Here is a 14,405-nt window from a genome sequence, read left to right as displayed (position 1 = left end):
CAAAACAAGTTCACCTGAGAAGAATTTTATAAAAGAGGAAAAATAAAGTGGTAAAGGAGAGAAGGGAGGGGAGAAGAAAAAGGGAAGAAACCAAAAAAAAAGGGGGGAGGGGGAAAGGGGGAAAAAGTGCCAGAAGGGAGCCAAAGCAGAGGGAGGAGGGGCACCAAAGGCAGACGGGGCAATGGGCGAGCCAGTTCAGGCGAGCTAATCAGCACACGAAGCAGCAGAACGGAAGTATCGCCGCATCAGAAAGAGCTGGGCAGACAGGTGCAGTCTCCCTCGGGCCCAGGGGGGAGCTGCAACTGGATGGCAGCCTTTGCCGATGCGCTGAGGGAACATCAGCAGGTAAGCAAGGCAGAGGCTAGGGCAGACATTGAGGCCGCAGTGCAGGCAGCAATGGCCAAGGCCCTGACGGAGATGCAGCAGGCCCTGGGCAGAGAAGAGGAGAAATTGGACGCCCAAGGGGAGAAACTGGAAGGCCAAGAGGTGACCATTAAGGAGCTGGAGAAAGCAGCGACTGACGTGAGCGACCGGATCACGGCCCTAGAGAGGGAGGTGGCGAGACTGGGCACAACACAGGGGAGCCTGAAGAGCAGAGTGGACGACCAGGAAAACCGCTCGAGGAGGCAAAATGTCAGGATAGTGGTCCTGCCAGAGGGGATCGAGGGTAGAAACCCCACGACATACGTGGCCGAGATGCTGGGCAACTTAGTGGGGAGGAAAACTTTCCCCAACCCACCAGAAATGGACAGAGCACAAAGCAGGGGAACACCCGAGAGCAGTTATAGCTAAACTGCACCGGTACCAAGACAGGGAAACAATCCTTCGCTGGGCCAGGAAAAACAGAACCTGCAAATGGGAAGGACGCGCCATTAGAATTTACGAGGACATTGGGGCAGACCTAGCCAGGAGACGAGTCTAATAGAGCAAAAGCAGCTCTTCACAAGAGCAACGTGCATTTTGGTATGCTGGACCCAGCGAAACTCTGGGTCACATACCAAGAAAGATAATCCTTCTTTACAGCCCCCGCCAAAGCAAACAAGTTTGTCGAGTAACACGGGCTGGAAAACCACCAGCGAGGATAGAAATGAGGGGCCCCTGGCAAGGGGCAACAACACGCTGACGGGGGGGAGGGGAGGGGGGAGGCAACGCCAGGCCCTGCCGCCCCCGTCATGGCGAGCGCATCCTGAACAAAGAGCAAACCACTGCCGAGGGACCGCTTCAGGTGGGAGACCAGGCCCCAGCACGAGAGAATGAGAGTAGCGGAGAAGGGAGAGCAAGCGAGAGGAGTGTAGGATAGGATAGGGGAAGAGCGGGCAGAAAAACGCAGAGGCCGGGCAGGGGAGAAGCGAGACAGTAACTCCCGAGAGAGGGGACACCGTACTAGCAGGAAAGCCGGGAACATGCAACAAAGCAGGGCCGCAGCGCGCCCCTAACAGGAGGGAAGGCGCCAGGCTGGGGGTAGGGGGGACCACTCAACAGAGACGGGAGAGCAAACAGGGATAGGAACAGGGGAATGAGGCACAAAGGAGGGGTATAAGGGGGAAGGGGGAAAAGGGAGAGACCGGGAGGGTGGGGACACAGGGAGGGAGAGACCGGGGAGGGGGGACACAGGGAAGGAGGAACAAACAAGGCTAGAAAAGGAATAGGGCTAAAGTGCCATAACCAAGGGCTCGAAACAAGGAATCGCTGCAAGCATCCACCCAGTACGGTCTCTGGGTGAAGGGAGACCCCAGAGTGCAGGGGCCTACCCGCATGGCGGACGCACAGTGGGCGGCCATGTCGGGTGCCCCGGGACAAAGGGAAACCCCTTTGGTTAATGTGGAGGTTCTGTCCCCGTTCTCCTAAGGGATTGACCATAAACCATTTTGGTTTATGGTTAATCCCTTAGGAGCGGGGGGACAGAACCTCCCCACCAGGATAGTCACCTGGACCGTAAGGGGACTCAACGGCCCAGTGAAGAGATCCAGAGTCCTCAGCCATCTAAGAAATATGAGAGCCGACTTAGTCTTCCTCCAAGAGACACACCTGAGAGAGCAGGACCGACTGCAGGTCAGACAGGGCTGGGTGGGACAAACCTACCATTCCTGCTATAGGATGAGGGCCAGGGGGGTGGCGATACTGATCGGCAAGAGGACAATGTTTAGGGCGACAAAGACGGTTACCGACCCAGGGATACGGTACGTCATGGTCAGCGGGGTCCTGTTTGGGGCACCGGTAGTACTAGTTAACGTGTACGGGCCCAACTGGGACGACACGAGCTTCATCAAGAAGACCATGGCAGAAATCCCAGACATAGCGACGCACTTCTAATCATGGGGGGGACTTCAACTGTGTACAGTACCCAAGGACTGACAGATCAAACTCCAAAACGGGGAAAACCTCAAGCATGGCAAGGGAACTCGGTCACTTTATGGAACAGATGGGAGCGGTGGACCCCTGGAGGTTCACCCACCCAGGGGAGAAAGAATTCTCCTTCTTCTCCCCAGTACACAACTTATACACCAGAATTGACTTTGTTGTGGTGGGGAAAAAGGTGCTTCCGGGGATAGACAAAGTGGAATACTCCGCAATTGTGATATCAGACCACGCTCCACACTACATGGACGTGAGGCTGGGGACGGGCAGGGCCCAACGCCCCACATGGTGGTTGGACATTGCCCTACTAGCTGACAAGGCCTTCAACGAAAGGATATCACGGGCTATAGCAGAGTACACGGAGAACAACCAGAACGGGGAGGTCTCACCCTCCACGTTCTGGGAAGCGCTAAAGGCCGTACTAAGAGGGGAAATCATCGCTTTCAAAGCGCAAAGAGATAGGGAGGAAATGGCGGATAGGCAGCAGCTGGTTTACTCCATACTGGAGGTAGACCGTAATACTCCGAGGCCCCGACCGTAGTGCTCCTGACAGAGAGGAAAGAGTTACAAAGGAACTTTGACCTGCTCTCCACCAGGAAAGCAGTGCACCAACTCTGCCAGGCATGTGGGACCCTATACGAACACAGAGACAAAGCCAGCCACCTGGTGGCACACCAGCTGAGAAAGCAGGCATCCACCAGAGAAATTGCACAAATCAGGGATACCAGAGACAGGTTAGAAACAGAACCAGAAAAGAGCAACAAAACCTTCAAGACCTTCTACCAAGAGCTGTACACCTCAGAGCCCCCAATGGGGGAGTCCGGGATGAAACGGTTCCTTGATGGACTGGACATTCCACTCGTGGGGGAGGGCAGAAAACGGGGCCTGGAAGCACCACTAGCACTGGGAGAGATCATGGACAGCATTAGCTCCATGCAGGTGGGGAAGGCGCCAGGACCGGACGGGTTCCCGGTGGACTTCTACAAAACATTTGCGACAGCCCTGCACCTGCGGGAGATGTTTACAGACTCGCTAGCGAGGGGCACACTGCCACCCACGCTAGCACAGGCTTCAATCTCGCTGATACCTAAGAAAGACAAAGACTCAATGGAATGTGGGTCATACAGACCCATCTCACTGCTGAATGCAGATGCCAAAATACTGGCCAAAATCCTAGCCAAAAGGCTCGAAGACTGTGTACCTGAGGTGGTCGCAGAGGACCAGACGGGTTTTGTCAAAGGTAGGCAGCTAACCTCGACCATCAGGCGCCTGCTAAACGTGATAATGACCCCATCCGGGGAGAGAACACCAGGGGTGATCGTCTCCCTAGATGCAGAAAAGGCCTTCGACAGGGTCGAATGGAAATACCTCATAGAGGTACTGGAGCGGTTCTGGCTTGGAACAGGGTTCACCTCCTGGGTAAAGTTCCTACACAACGCTCCCATGGCGAGCGTACGGACCAACAACACCAACTCTCAATACTTCCAGCTGCACAGGGGCACCAGACAAGGATGCCCACTGTCCCCGCTGCTGTTCGCTCTAGCGATCGAACCACTAGCAATCGCGCTCAGAGCAGCAAAAAGCTGGAGGGGGATCCGAAGGGGCGGCAGAGAGCACCGAGTCTCACTCTATGCAGATGACCTGCTCCTCTACATTTCGGATCCACAAAGCAGCATGGACGGAATCATCGCGCTCCTGAAAGAGTTTGGCGCCTTCTCGGGCTACAAACTCAACATGAGCAAAGGCGAGATCTTCCCGGTACACCCACAAGTAGGGGGGGCAGCACTAACGGGACTGCCCTTTAAACAAGCCCGACACAAATTCCGCTACCTGGGGATCCAAATAGCCCATGACTGGAAAGGGATCCACAAATGGAACCTCACCAGTTTGACAGAGGAAGTAAAAAAGGACCTGCAAAGATGGAACACACTCCCACTCTCCCTCACAGGGAGAGTCCAGACGATCAAAATGAACGTACTGCCCAGGTACCTCTTCCTTCTTAGATCCATTCCGATCTACATCCCCAAGGCCTTTTTCAAAGCACAAGACAAACTAATTATGGTGTTCACCTGGAGGGGGGGGGGGGGGGGGGAAGAATGCTAGGACCCCAAAGAAGGTACGGCAAAAAACAAAATCCAGGGGGGCTTGCCCTCCCAAACCTACAATTCTACCACTGGGCGGCAATGGCCGAGCGAATAAAAGGACGGATCAAGGAGCCAGAAGCCGAGTGGGTGCGCGCGGAAGAGGCCTCCTGCATGGGGACCTCCCTCCGGGCCCTCGCCATGGCGGAACTCCCATCCCCACCCAAAAAACACTCCAGCAGCCCGGTGGTGATAGCCACCCTCCAATCCTGGAACCAACTACGGCAGCAATTTGGCCTGACCAAAATGTCGGACAAAGCTCCCATCTGCAACAACCATAGGTTCACACCAGCACTGACTGATGCCACCTTCAAAAGGTGGGGGCAGGACGGAGGGACACTGACAGTCAGGGACTTAGACAAAGGAAACTGTAATGACATGTATGACCGACTGACAGAAAGGGCCGACGCCGTACAGGACGCAACAAGAAAGAAATGGGAGGAGGACCTGGGGATTGAAATAGGGTGGGGACTCTGGAGCGAAGCACTGCATAGGGTCAACTCCACCTCCACGTGCGCAAGGCTCAGCCTGACGCAACTAAAAGTGGTACATAGAGCCCACTTAACAAGAACCCGTATGAGCAGGTTCTTCCCGGAGGTGGAGGACAGATGTGAACGGTGCCAAGGAGGCCCGGCCAATCACGCCCACATGTTCTGGTCTTGCCCCAGACTTGCGGGGTACTGGACAGCCTTCTTCGAGGCAATGTCCAAAGTGGTGGGGATGAGGGTGGAGCCATGCCCGAAAGTGGCGGTCTTCGGGGTTTCAGACCAGCCAGATCTATTCCTGGGGAGGAGGGCAGATGCCCTTGCCTTTGCCTCCCTGATCACCCGCCATAGAATCCTGTTCGGCTGGCGGTCAGCAGCACCACCCAAAGCTGCAGACTGGCTGTCTGACCTCTCAGAATCTCTCCAAATAGAGAAAATCAAATTCGCCATCCGAGGGTCAGACGACGGCTTCCACAGAACGTAGGAGCCCTTCACCCAATTGTTCCAGGACCTGTTTGTGGCCAACGAACAAGCAGAAGAATGGCCAGGTAGCCAAGAATCAGGAGAAAGTAGCCAAAGCATGAAAGGGAGTGATAGACTGGGAGGGGGGGGAAACAGCTAAACCTACGAGGAAAGAAAGGCGAACCACGGGAGGGAGGAGGGGAGAGGGAAGAGGCAGGGAACAAGAGAGGAGAACCAGGGAGGTGGGGGGGAGGCAGGGAAATGAGAGCCGGAAGGAAGGCACGGGATACAATAACGAATATGGCGTCTCCAGGAGTAGGGAACAAGGAGAATGAAGATGGAAGATGGGAGGAACGGCAGAAGCGACGGTGAGCGCGAGACGGCAGCGAGCTCCGTCCGGGAGAAGCAAGCGACAACAACACCAAACCCATTCGAGTGTTGCCCACTGCAATTGTCTCTCCGGCACCCAAATGTCTATTTACCTCCCCGGTCTCCCCCCACCCCCCACCCCCCCTCCCTCCCACAAACAGTCGCCTACTTATGTGTTGTAAATAATCTTGCCAGTTGTACAGAGTTGCTGCTGTTGGGCTGGTGCACAATACCCTACCAGTTATCCTATTTTATTTTTTATTGTATTTTTTTTAAACTATTTACTGTTTTCTTTTCTTTGGTAAGTTTGGGTGTGCCCTTCTCTTTTCTATATGTGTATATATATATATATATGTTTTTTACCCTGTGTACATAACGGTAAATATACTTTGTTCAAAAACTCAATAAAAAACATTTATTAAAAAAAACAGTGCTATCAAGCAGCATTTACTCAGCAATAACCTGCTCACAGAAGCTCAGTTTGGGTTCCGCCAGTCACTCAGCTCCTAACCTCATTACAGCCTTGGTTCAAACATGGACAAAAGAGTTGAATTCCAGAGCTGAGGTGAGAGTGACTGCCCTTGACATCAAGGCAGCATTTGATCGAGTATGGCATCAAGGAGCACAAGCTAAACTGGAGTCAATGGGAATCAATGGGAAAACTCTCCATTAGTTGCAGTCATGCCTGCAGAAAGGAAGATGGTTGTGGTTGTTGGAGGTCAATCATCTCAGCTCCAGAACATCACTGCAGGAGTTCCTCAGGATAGTGTCCTAGGTCCAGCCATCTTCAGCTGCTACATCAATGAGCTGCCTTCCATCAGAAGTTCGGAAGTGGGGATGTTCACAGATGACTGCACAATGTTTAGCGCAATTCACGACTCCTCAGACAATGAAGCAGTCCATGTCCAAATGCAGCAGGACCTGGACAATATCCAGGCTTGGGATGACAAGTGGCAAGTTACATTCACGCCACACAAGTGCCAAGCAATCACCATCTCCTACAAAAGAGGATCTGACCATCACCCTTTGACATTCAGTAGCATTAGCATCGCTGAATCTCCACCATCAACATCCTGGGGGTTACCATTGATCAGAAACTGAGCTGGACTAGCCATATTAGTGCTGTGCCTACCAGGGCAGGTCAAAAGCTGGAATCCTACGACAAGTGACTCACCTCCTGACCCCCCCCCCAAAGCTTGTCCACCAGCTACAAGGTGCAAGTCAGGAGTGTGATGGAATACTCTCCAAATGTGCTACAAAAGCAAAGTGTGGGGATTAATGGGTGTTTCTCTAGTTGGCAATCAGTAGCTAGTGGTGTCCCTCAGGAATCAGTGTTGGGCCCACAATTGTTCACAATTTATATAGATGATTTGGAGTTGGGGACCAAGTGCAATGTGTCCAAGTTTACAGACAGCACTAAGATGAGTGGTAAAGCAAAAAGTGCAGAGGATATTGAAGTCTGTAGATAGATTTGGATAGTTTAAGTGAATGGGCTAGGGTCTGGCAGATGGAATACAATGTTGACAAATGTGAGGTTATCGATTTTGGAAGGAATAACAACAAAAGGGATTATTATCTAAATGATAAAATATTAAAACATGCTGCTGTGCAGAGAAACCTGAGTGTCCTAGTGCATGAGTCACAAAATGTTGGTTGCAACAGGTGATTAAGAAGGCAAATGGAGTTTTGTCCTTCATTGCTAGAGGGATGAAGTTTAAGACTAGGGATGTTATGCTGCAATTGTATAAGGTGTTAGTGAGGCCACGCCTGGAGTATTGTGTTCAGTTTTGGTCTCCTTACTTGAGAAAGGACATACTGGCACTGGAAGGTGTGCAGAGGAGATTCACTCGGTTAATCCCAGAGCTGGAGGGGTTGGATTACAAGGAGAGGTTGAGTAGACTGGGACTGTACTCGTTGGAATTTAGAAGGATGCAGGGGGATCTTACAGAAACATATAAAATTATGAAGGGAATAGATAGGATAGATGCGGGGATGTTGTTTCCACTGGTGGGTGAAAGCAGAACTAGGGGGCATAGCCTCAAAATAAGGGGAAGTAGATTTAGGACTGAGTTTAGGAGGAACTTCTTCACCCAAAGGGTTGTGAATCTATGGAATTCCCTGGGCGGTAAAGTGGAGCTGAGTCCACAGAAGATCAGCCATGATCTCACTGAATGGCGGAGCAGGCTCGAAGGGCCAGATTGCCTACTCCTGCTCCTAGTTCTTATGTTCTTATGTTCTTAAATGCCTGGATGAGTGCAACTCCAACAACACTCAAAAAGCTCGACACCATCCGAGACAAAGCAGTCTGCTTGATTGCTCCTCTTTCCACAAACATTCAAACCCTCCACCACCGATGAACATTGGCAGCCGTGTGTACCATCTACAAGATGCACTGCAGTAACTCACCAAGGTTCCTTAGACAGCACCTTCCAAACCCACGACCACCACCATCTAGAAGGACAAGAGCAGCAGATACCTGGGTACAGCGCCAACTGGAGGTTCTCCTCCAAGTCACTCGCCACCCTGACTTGGAAATATATCGCCGTTCCTTCACTGTCGCTGGGGCATAATCCTGGAACCCACCTCCCCAACAGCACAGTGGGTGTACCCCTCATGGACTGCAGCGGTTCAAAAAGGGAGCTCACCACCATCTTCTGAAGGGCAACTAGGGATTGGTAATAAATGCTGGCCTAACCAGCGACACCCACATCCCATAAACAAATTTTAAAAATGTGAAATCCTAGAGCTGATGCAGATGATAGGAAACAGCGGTGAGGGGGTGAATTAGCAGAGGCGGATATAATGTGGGAAACTGGTGATCACCATTCATCAATTAACTTTCGCATTCTTCAACAAAGCACTTAGATTTGGAATAAAAGCAAACAAAACAATTCCAGAAATATTCAATAGGTCAGACAGCATCATGGAGCAAAACAGAGTTAATGTTTCAAGTCAGTGACCATTCATCAGAACCGAAGAAAAATGTAAGAGTTTTGAAGCCAGTTAAAACGGGAGGGGTAGGAAGAACAAAGAAGAAGGTCTGTGATAGGATAGAGGGCAGGCGAGATGAACTAGTTAACTCTGTTTCTCCCCTGGCCTTTGCTTCCCTGATAGCCCGGCGGCGAATACTGCTGGCATGGAGGGACTCAAAACCCCCGAAGACCGAACTATGGCTTTCGGACATGTCAAGTTTTCTGGGTATGGAAAAACTCAAGTTCGCCTTGAGGGGATCTGTACTGGGGTTCGCCCGAAGGTGGCAACCATTCATCGACTTCTTCGCGGGAGCGTGAACGTCAGCAGGGGGGGAGATTAGAAGAGAGTAGAAGGGATGAATAGGCGGGCCGTGTCCATGGGAGAGGAGCGGGTATGTGCATTATGGGTTGGTTGAAGTGTTGGTTTTTGGTTGATGTTTGCATATTTCTGTAATCTGTAACTGTTTACAATGCCAAAAAATACCTCAATATAATTGTTTGTTTAAAAAAAAACTCTGTTTCTCTCCACAGAAGTTACCTATGTAATTCCAGGAATGTTTCAATTTCAGATTTCCAGCACCCGCAGTATCTTACGTTTCTACTCAGTTAAGGGTAACTTAGTGAGACTAGCTACTGGGATTAAAGAGCTGTGGAACATGGAGAAAAATATGTTATTCAAGTAATTATAGTGAGTACTGCTCACAATGGGTTGATCGGCCAAAAAGAGGCATAGTTGTTGGGTTGTGATATGGAACCAGTCTTCAGCCCCTCCGAAGCTGGGGCAAACCTGGAACCCCCTCCCTAACAGCATGGTGGGTGTACCTACACCTCGGGGACTGCAGCGGTTCAAGAAGGCAGCTCACCACCACGTTCTGAAGGGCAACTAGGGATGGGCAATAAATGCTGGCCTAACCAGCGACGCCCACATCCCGTAAATGGTTTTTTTTTAACTGCATTGGTATTAAAGAACAAAGAACAATACAGCACAGGAACAGGCCATTCGGCCCTCCAAGCCTGTACCGATATTGAATGAGAAACTGAAAGTCGGTCGGTGAGCACAATTTGCCTTCATCTCTGAAACCCAGTCTGGAATGTCAGAATGCTGGTTTCCAATTACCTGTCAGCTCTTACATGAAGCTCATTTGAACGATGTCAACCCAACCCAATTCCCCGTGAGCGTAGTCCCATTGATTACCGCTGCCCATTGTTCTTGGCTGGTCTGCTGGCAAAGGGTCCTTTTTCTCAGTGATGCAGTATGAAGCTTAGAGAAAGTTAGAACATCCGCCCTAGCGTCCTGTTCTATATAACCTGCAATCTCTGCCAGGCATGGTTTCCACTTCCATTGTTAGTGGCTGTATTATGGTTGCTGCACAATATCTCCTCTAGATTGAACAGTACATCACGTTTGCTTGAAGGTTTAGCTCAGGCAATGTACGCAAGGTCATAGTTGTTGGAGAATCTTATTTCTTTTCCATGTTTAGGTTGCATATGGAGCCAAGGCAAAGAAGATACTTCAATTGCAAACTCAATATCGAGGCGTTTCCTGGAGGTAAGAATCTGTAAAGGATCCGTTGCAACAAATTCACATTAAACACAAACGTGAAGGAGTGAGGCAGCCTATGGTGAGCCCTTTCAAATAAAAGTGAAATTAGTTTTAAATTCAAAGAAACCAACGTGTTTAGATTCAGCTTCAAATGACTCAATTATCATAACTCAATAGTCTACCATTGTTAATTCATTTCTCTTTTTTTTGTAGCATTGGTGGTGACAAATCACTTGAGATTGTGACTACTTTGCCAAGTAAGTCTTTAGCTTGGATCTCTCATTCGATTGTTTTTTCTTTGCGAAGGCGATCAAATCTCCATGGTGCTACAATGTGTAAAGTACATCGTTGGCTGTAAAGCTCCTGAGACATTAACTCCTCGAGTCCTCCAGTTTTTTCTGATGTGCGGAAAATGGGCCTCCATTTTGCCCAGTTAGCATCCTAAGGGCCTGCACTCAATGGTGCCTGAAGAGTTATAACAAACAGGCTGACTGGGGAGACGTTGGCGTAGGTAGCTTTCGCATTTCTATTAGAAATCTAGTGCTAGGAAACAGATAGTTAACAGTAACTTTGAAATTTTTAAAAAAATATATATATATATTTTTTTAATTTTTTAATTTTAATTTTAATTAATTGACGCAATGTCAGTTAGAGGGGTGCAGTGCTCTGACTGTGAGATGTGGCAGGTCCGGGAGGCTTCCAGCGTCCCGGATGGCTTCATCTGCAGAAAGTGCACCCAACTGGAGCTCCTCACAGACCGCATGTTCGGTTGGAGCAGCAATTGGATGCACTTAGGAGCATGCAGGTGGCGGAAAGCGTCATAGATCGCAGTTATGTAAATGTGGTCACACCCAAGGTGCAGGCAGAGAAATGGGTGACCACCAGAAAGGGCAGGCAGTCAGTACAGGAATCCCCTGTGGTTGTCCCCCTCTCGAACAGGTATACCCCTTTGGATACTGTCGGGGGGGATAGCCTATCAGGGGAAAACAGCAGCAGCCAGAGCAGTGGCACCACGGCTGGCTCTAATGTTCAGAATGGAGGGTCAAAGCGCAGAAGAGCAATAGTAATAGGGGACTCTATAGTCAGGGGCACAGATAGGCGCTTCTGTGGACGTGAAAGAGACTCCAGGATGGTATGTTGCCTCCCTGGTGCCAGGGTCCAGGATGTCTCCGAACGGGTAGAGGGCATCCTGAAGGGGGAGGGCAAACAGGCAGAGGTCGTTGTACATATTGGTACTAACGACATAGGCAGGATGGGGCATGAGGTCCTGCAGCAGGAGTTCAGGGAGCTAGGCAGAAAGTTAAAAGACAGGACCTCTAGGGTTGTAATCTCGGGATTGCTCCCTGTGCCACATGCCAGTTAGGCTAGAAATAGGAAGATAGAGCAGCTAAACACGTGGCTAAACAGCTGGTGTAGGAGGGAGGATTTCCGTTATCTGGACCACTGGGAGCTCTTCCTGGGCAGGTGTGACCTATATAAGAAGGACGGGTTGCATCTAAACCGGAGAGGCATAAATATCCTGGCCGCGAGGTTTGCTAGTGTCAACGGGAGGGTTTAAACTAGTATGGCAGGGGGGTGGGCACGGGAGCAATAGGTCAGAAGGTGAGAGCATTGAGGGAGAACTAGGGAATAGGGACAGTGGGGCTCTGAGGCAGAGCAGACAGGGAGAAGTTGCTGAACACAGAGGGTCTGGTGGCCTGAAGTGCATATGTTTTAATGCAAGAAGTATTACGGGTAAGGCAGATGAACTTAGAGCTTGGATTAGTACTTGGAACTATGATGTTGTTGCCATTACAGAGACCTGGTTGAGGGAAGGGCAGGGTTGGCAGCTAAATTTCCAGGATTTAGATGTTTCAGGCGGGATAGAGGGGGATGTAAAAGGGAGGTGGAATTGCGCTACTGGTTCGGGGGAATATCACAGCTGTACTGCGGGAGGACACCTCAGAGGGCAGTGAGGCTATATGGGTAGAGATCAGGAATAAGAAGGGTGCAGTCACAATGTTGGGGGTTTACTACAGGCCTCCCAACAGCCAGCGGGAGATAGCGGAGCAGATAGGTAGACAGATTTTGGAAAAGAGTAAAAACAACAGGGTTGCGGTGATGGGAGACTTCAACTTCCCCAATATTGACTGGGACTCACTTAGTGCCAGGGGCTTAGACGGGGCAGAGTTTGTAAGGAGCATCCAGGAGGGCTTCTTAAAACAATATGTAGACAGTCCAACTAGGGAAGGGGCGGTACTGGACCTGGTATTGGGGAATGAGCCCGGCCAGGTGGTAGATGTTTCAGTAGGGGAGCATTTCGGTAACAGTGACCACAATTCAGTAAGTTTTAAAGTACTGGTGGACAAGGAGAAGAGTGGTCCTAGGATGAATGTGCTAAATTGAGGGAAGGCTAATTATAACAATATTAGGCAGGAACTGAAGAACATAGATTGGGGGCGGATGTTTGAGGGCAAATCAACATCTGACATGTGGGAGGCTTTCAAGTGTCAGTTGAAAGGAATTCAGGACCGGCATGTTCCTGTGAGGAAGAAGGATAAATACGGCAATTTTCGGGAACCTTGGATAACGAGAGATATTGTAGGCCTCGTCAAAAAGAAAAAGGAGGCATTTGTCAGGGCTAAAAGGCTGGGAACAGACGAAGCCTGCGTGGAATATAAGGAAAGTAAGAGGGAACTTAAGCAAGGAGTCAGGAAGGCTAGAATGGGTCATGAAAAGTCATTGGCAAATAGGGTTAAGGAAAATCCCAAGGCTTTTTACACATACATAAAAAGCAAGAGGGTAGCCAGGGAAAGGGTTGGCCCACTGAAGGATAGGCAAGGGAATCTATGTGTGGAGCCAGAGGAAATGGGCGAGGTACTAAATGAATACTTTGCATCAGTATTCACCAAAGAGAAGAAATTGGTAGATGTTGAGTCTGGAGAACGGTGTGTAGATAGCCTGGGTCACATTGAGATCCAAAAAGACGAGGTGTTGGGTGTCTTAAAAAATATTAAGGTAGATAAGTCCCCAGGGCCTGATGGGATCTACCCCAGAATACTGAAGGAGGCTGGAGAGGAAATTGCTGAGGCCTTGACAGAAATATTTGGATCCTCGCTGTCTTCAGGGGATGTCCCGGAGGACTGGAGAATAGCCAATGTTGTTCCTCTGTTTAAGAAGGGTAGCAAGGATAATCCCGGGAACTACAGGCCGGTGAGCCTTACTTCAGTGGTAGGGAAATTACTGGAGAGAATTCTTCGAGACAGGATCTACTCCCATTTGGAAGCAAATGGACGTATTAGTGAGAGGCAGCACGGTTTTGTGAAGGGGAGGTCGTGTCTCACTAACTTGATAGAGTTTTTCGAGGAGGTCACTAAGATGATTGATGCAGGTAGGGCAGTGGATGTTGTCTATATGGACTTCAGTAAGGCCTTTGACAAGGACCCTCATGGTAGACTAGTACAAAAGGTGAAGTCACACGGGATCAGGGGTGAGCTGGCAAGGTGGATACTGAACTGGCTAGATCATAGAAGGCAGAGAGTAGCAATGGAAGGATGCTTTTCTAATTGGAGGGCTGTGACCAGTGGTGTTCCACAGGGATCAGTGCTGGGACCTTTGCTCTTTGTAGTATATATAAATGATTTGGAGGAAAATGTAACTGGTCTGATTAGTACGTTTGCAGACGACACAAAGGTTGGTGGAATTGCGGATAGCGATGAGGACTGTCGGAGGATACAGCAGGATTTAGATTGTTTGGAGACTTGGGCGGAGAGATGGCAGATGGAGTTTAATCCGGACAAATGTGAGGTAATGCATTTTGGAAGGTCTAATGCAGGTAGGGAATATACAGTGAATGGTAGAACCCTCAAGAGTATTGAAAGTCAAAGAGATCTAGGAGTACAGGTCCACAGGTCATTGAAAGGGGCAACACAGATGGAGAAGGTAGTCAAGAAGGCATACGGCATGCTTGCCTTCATTGGCCGGGGCATTGAGTATAAGAATTGGCAAGTCATGTTGCAGCTGTATAGAACCTTAGTTAGGCCACACTTGGAGTATAGTGTTTAATTCTGGTCGCCACACTACCAGAAGGATGTGG

At 49.9% G+C, this 14,405-nt stretch overlaps 1 protein-coding gene across 1 annotated transcript in view; it reads left to right on the top strand.

Moving 5' to 3' along the window:
* The window catches only part of plb1 (phospholipase B1), a 288,667-nt gene that overhangs the window by 234,101 nt on the left and 40,161 nt on the right, over positions 1–14,405 (top strand). Inside the window, exons 47-48 of the mRNA XM_072500134.1 lie at positions 10,269–10,336; positions 10,544–10,587. Of these exons, the coding sequence (XP_072356235.1) occupies positions 10,269–10,336; positions 10,544–10,587 (112 nt within the window). The remainder of the gene's footprint in view (positions 1–10,268; positions 10,337–10,543; positions 10,588–14,405) is intronic.

Source organism: Scyliorhinus torazame, chromosome 4 (assembly GCF_047496885.1).
Source record: "Scyliorhinus torazame isolate Kashiwa2021f chromosome 4, sScyTor2.1, whole genome shotgun sequence".
In the NCBI taxonomy this organism is placed as follows: Eukaryota; Metazoa; Chordata; class Chondrichthyes; order Carcharhiniformes; family Scyliorhinidae; genus Scyliorhinus; species Scyliorhinus torazame.
The sequence above is the reverse complement of the archived record's forward strand: the minus strand, read 5'-3'. Positions and strand labels throughout refer to the sequence as shown.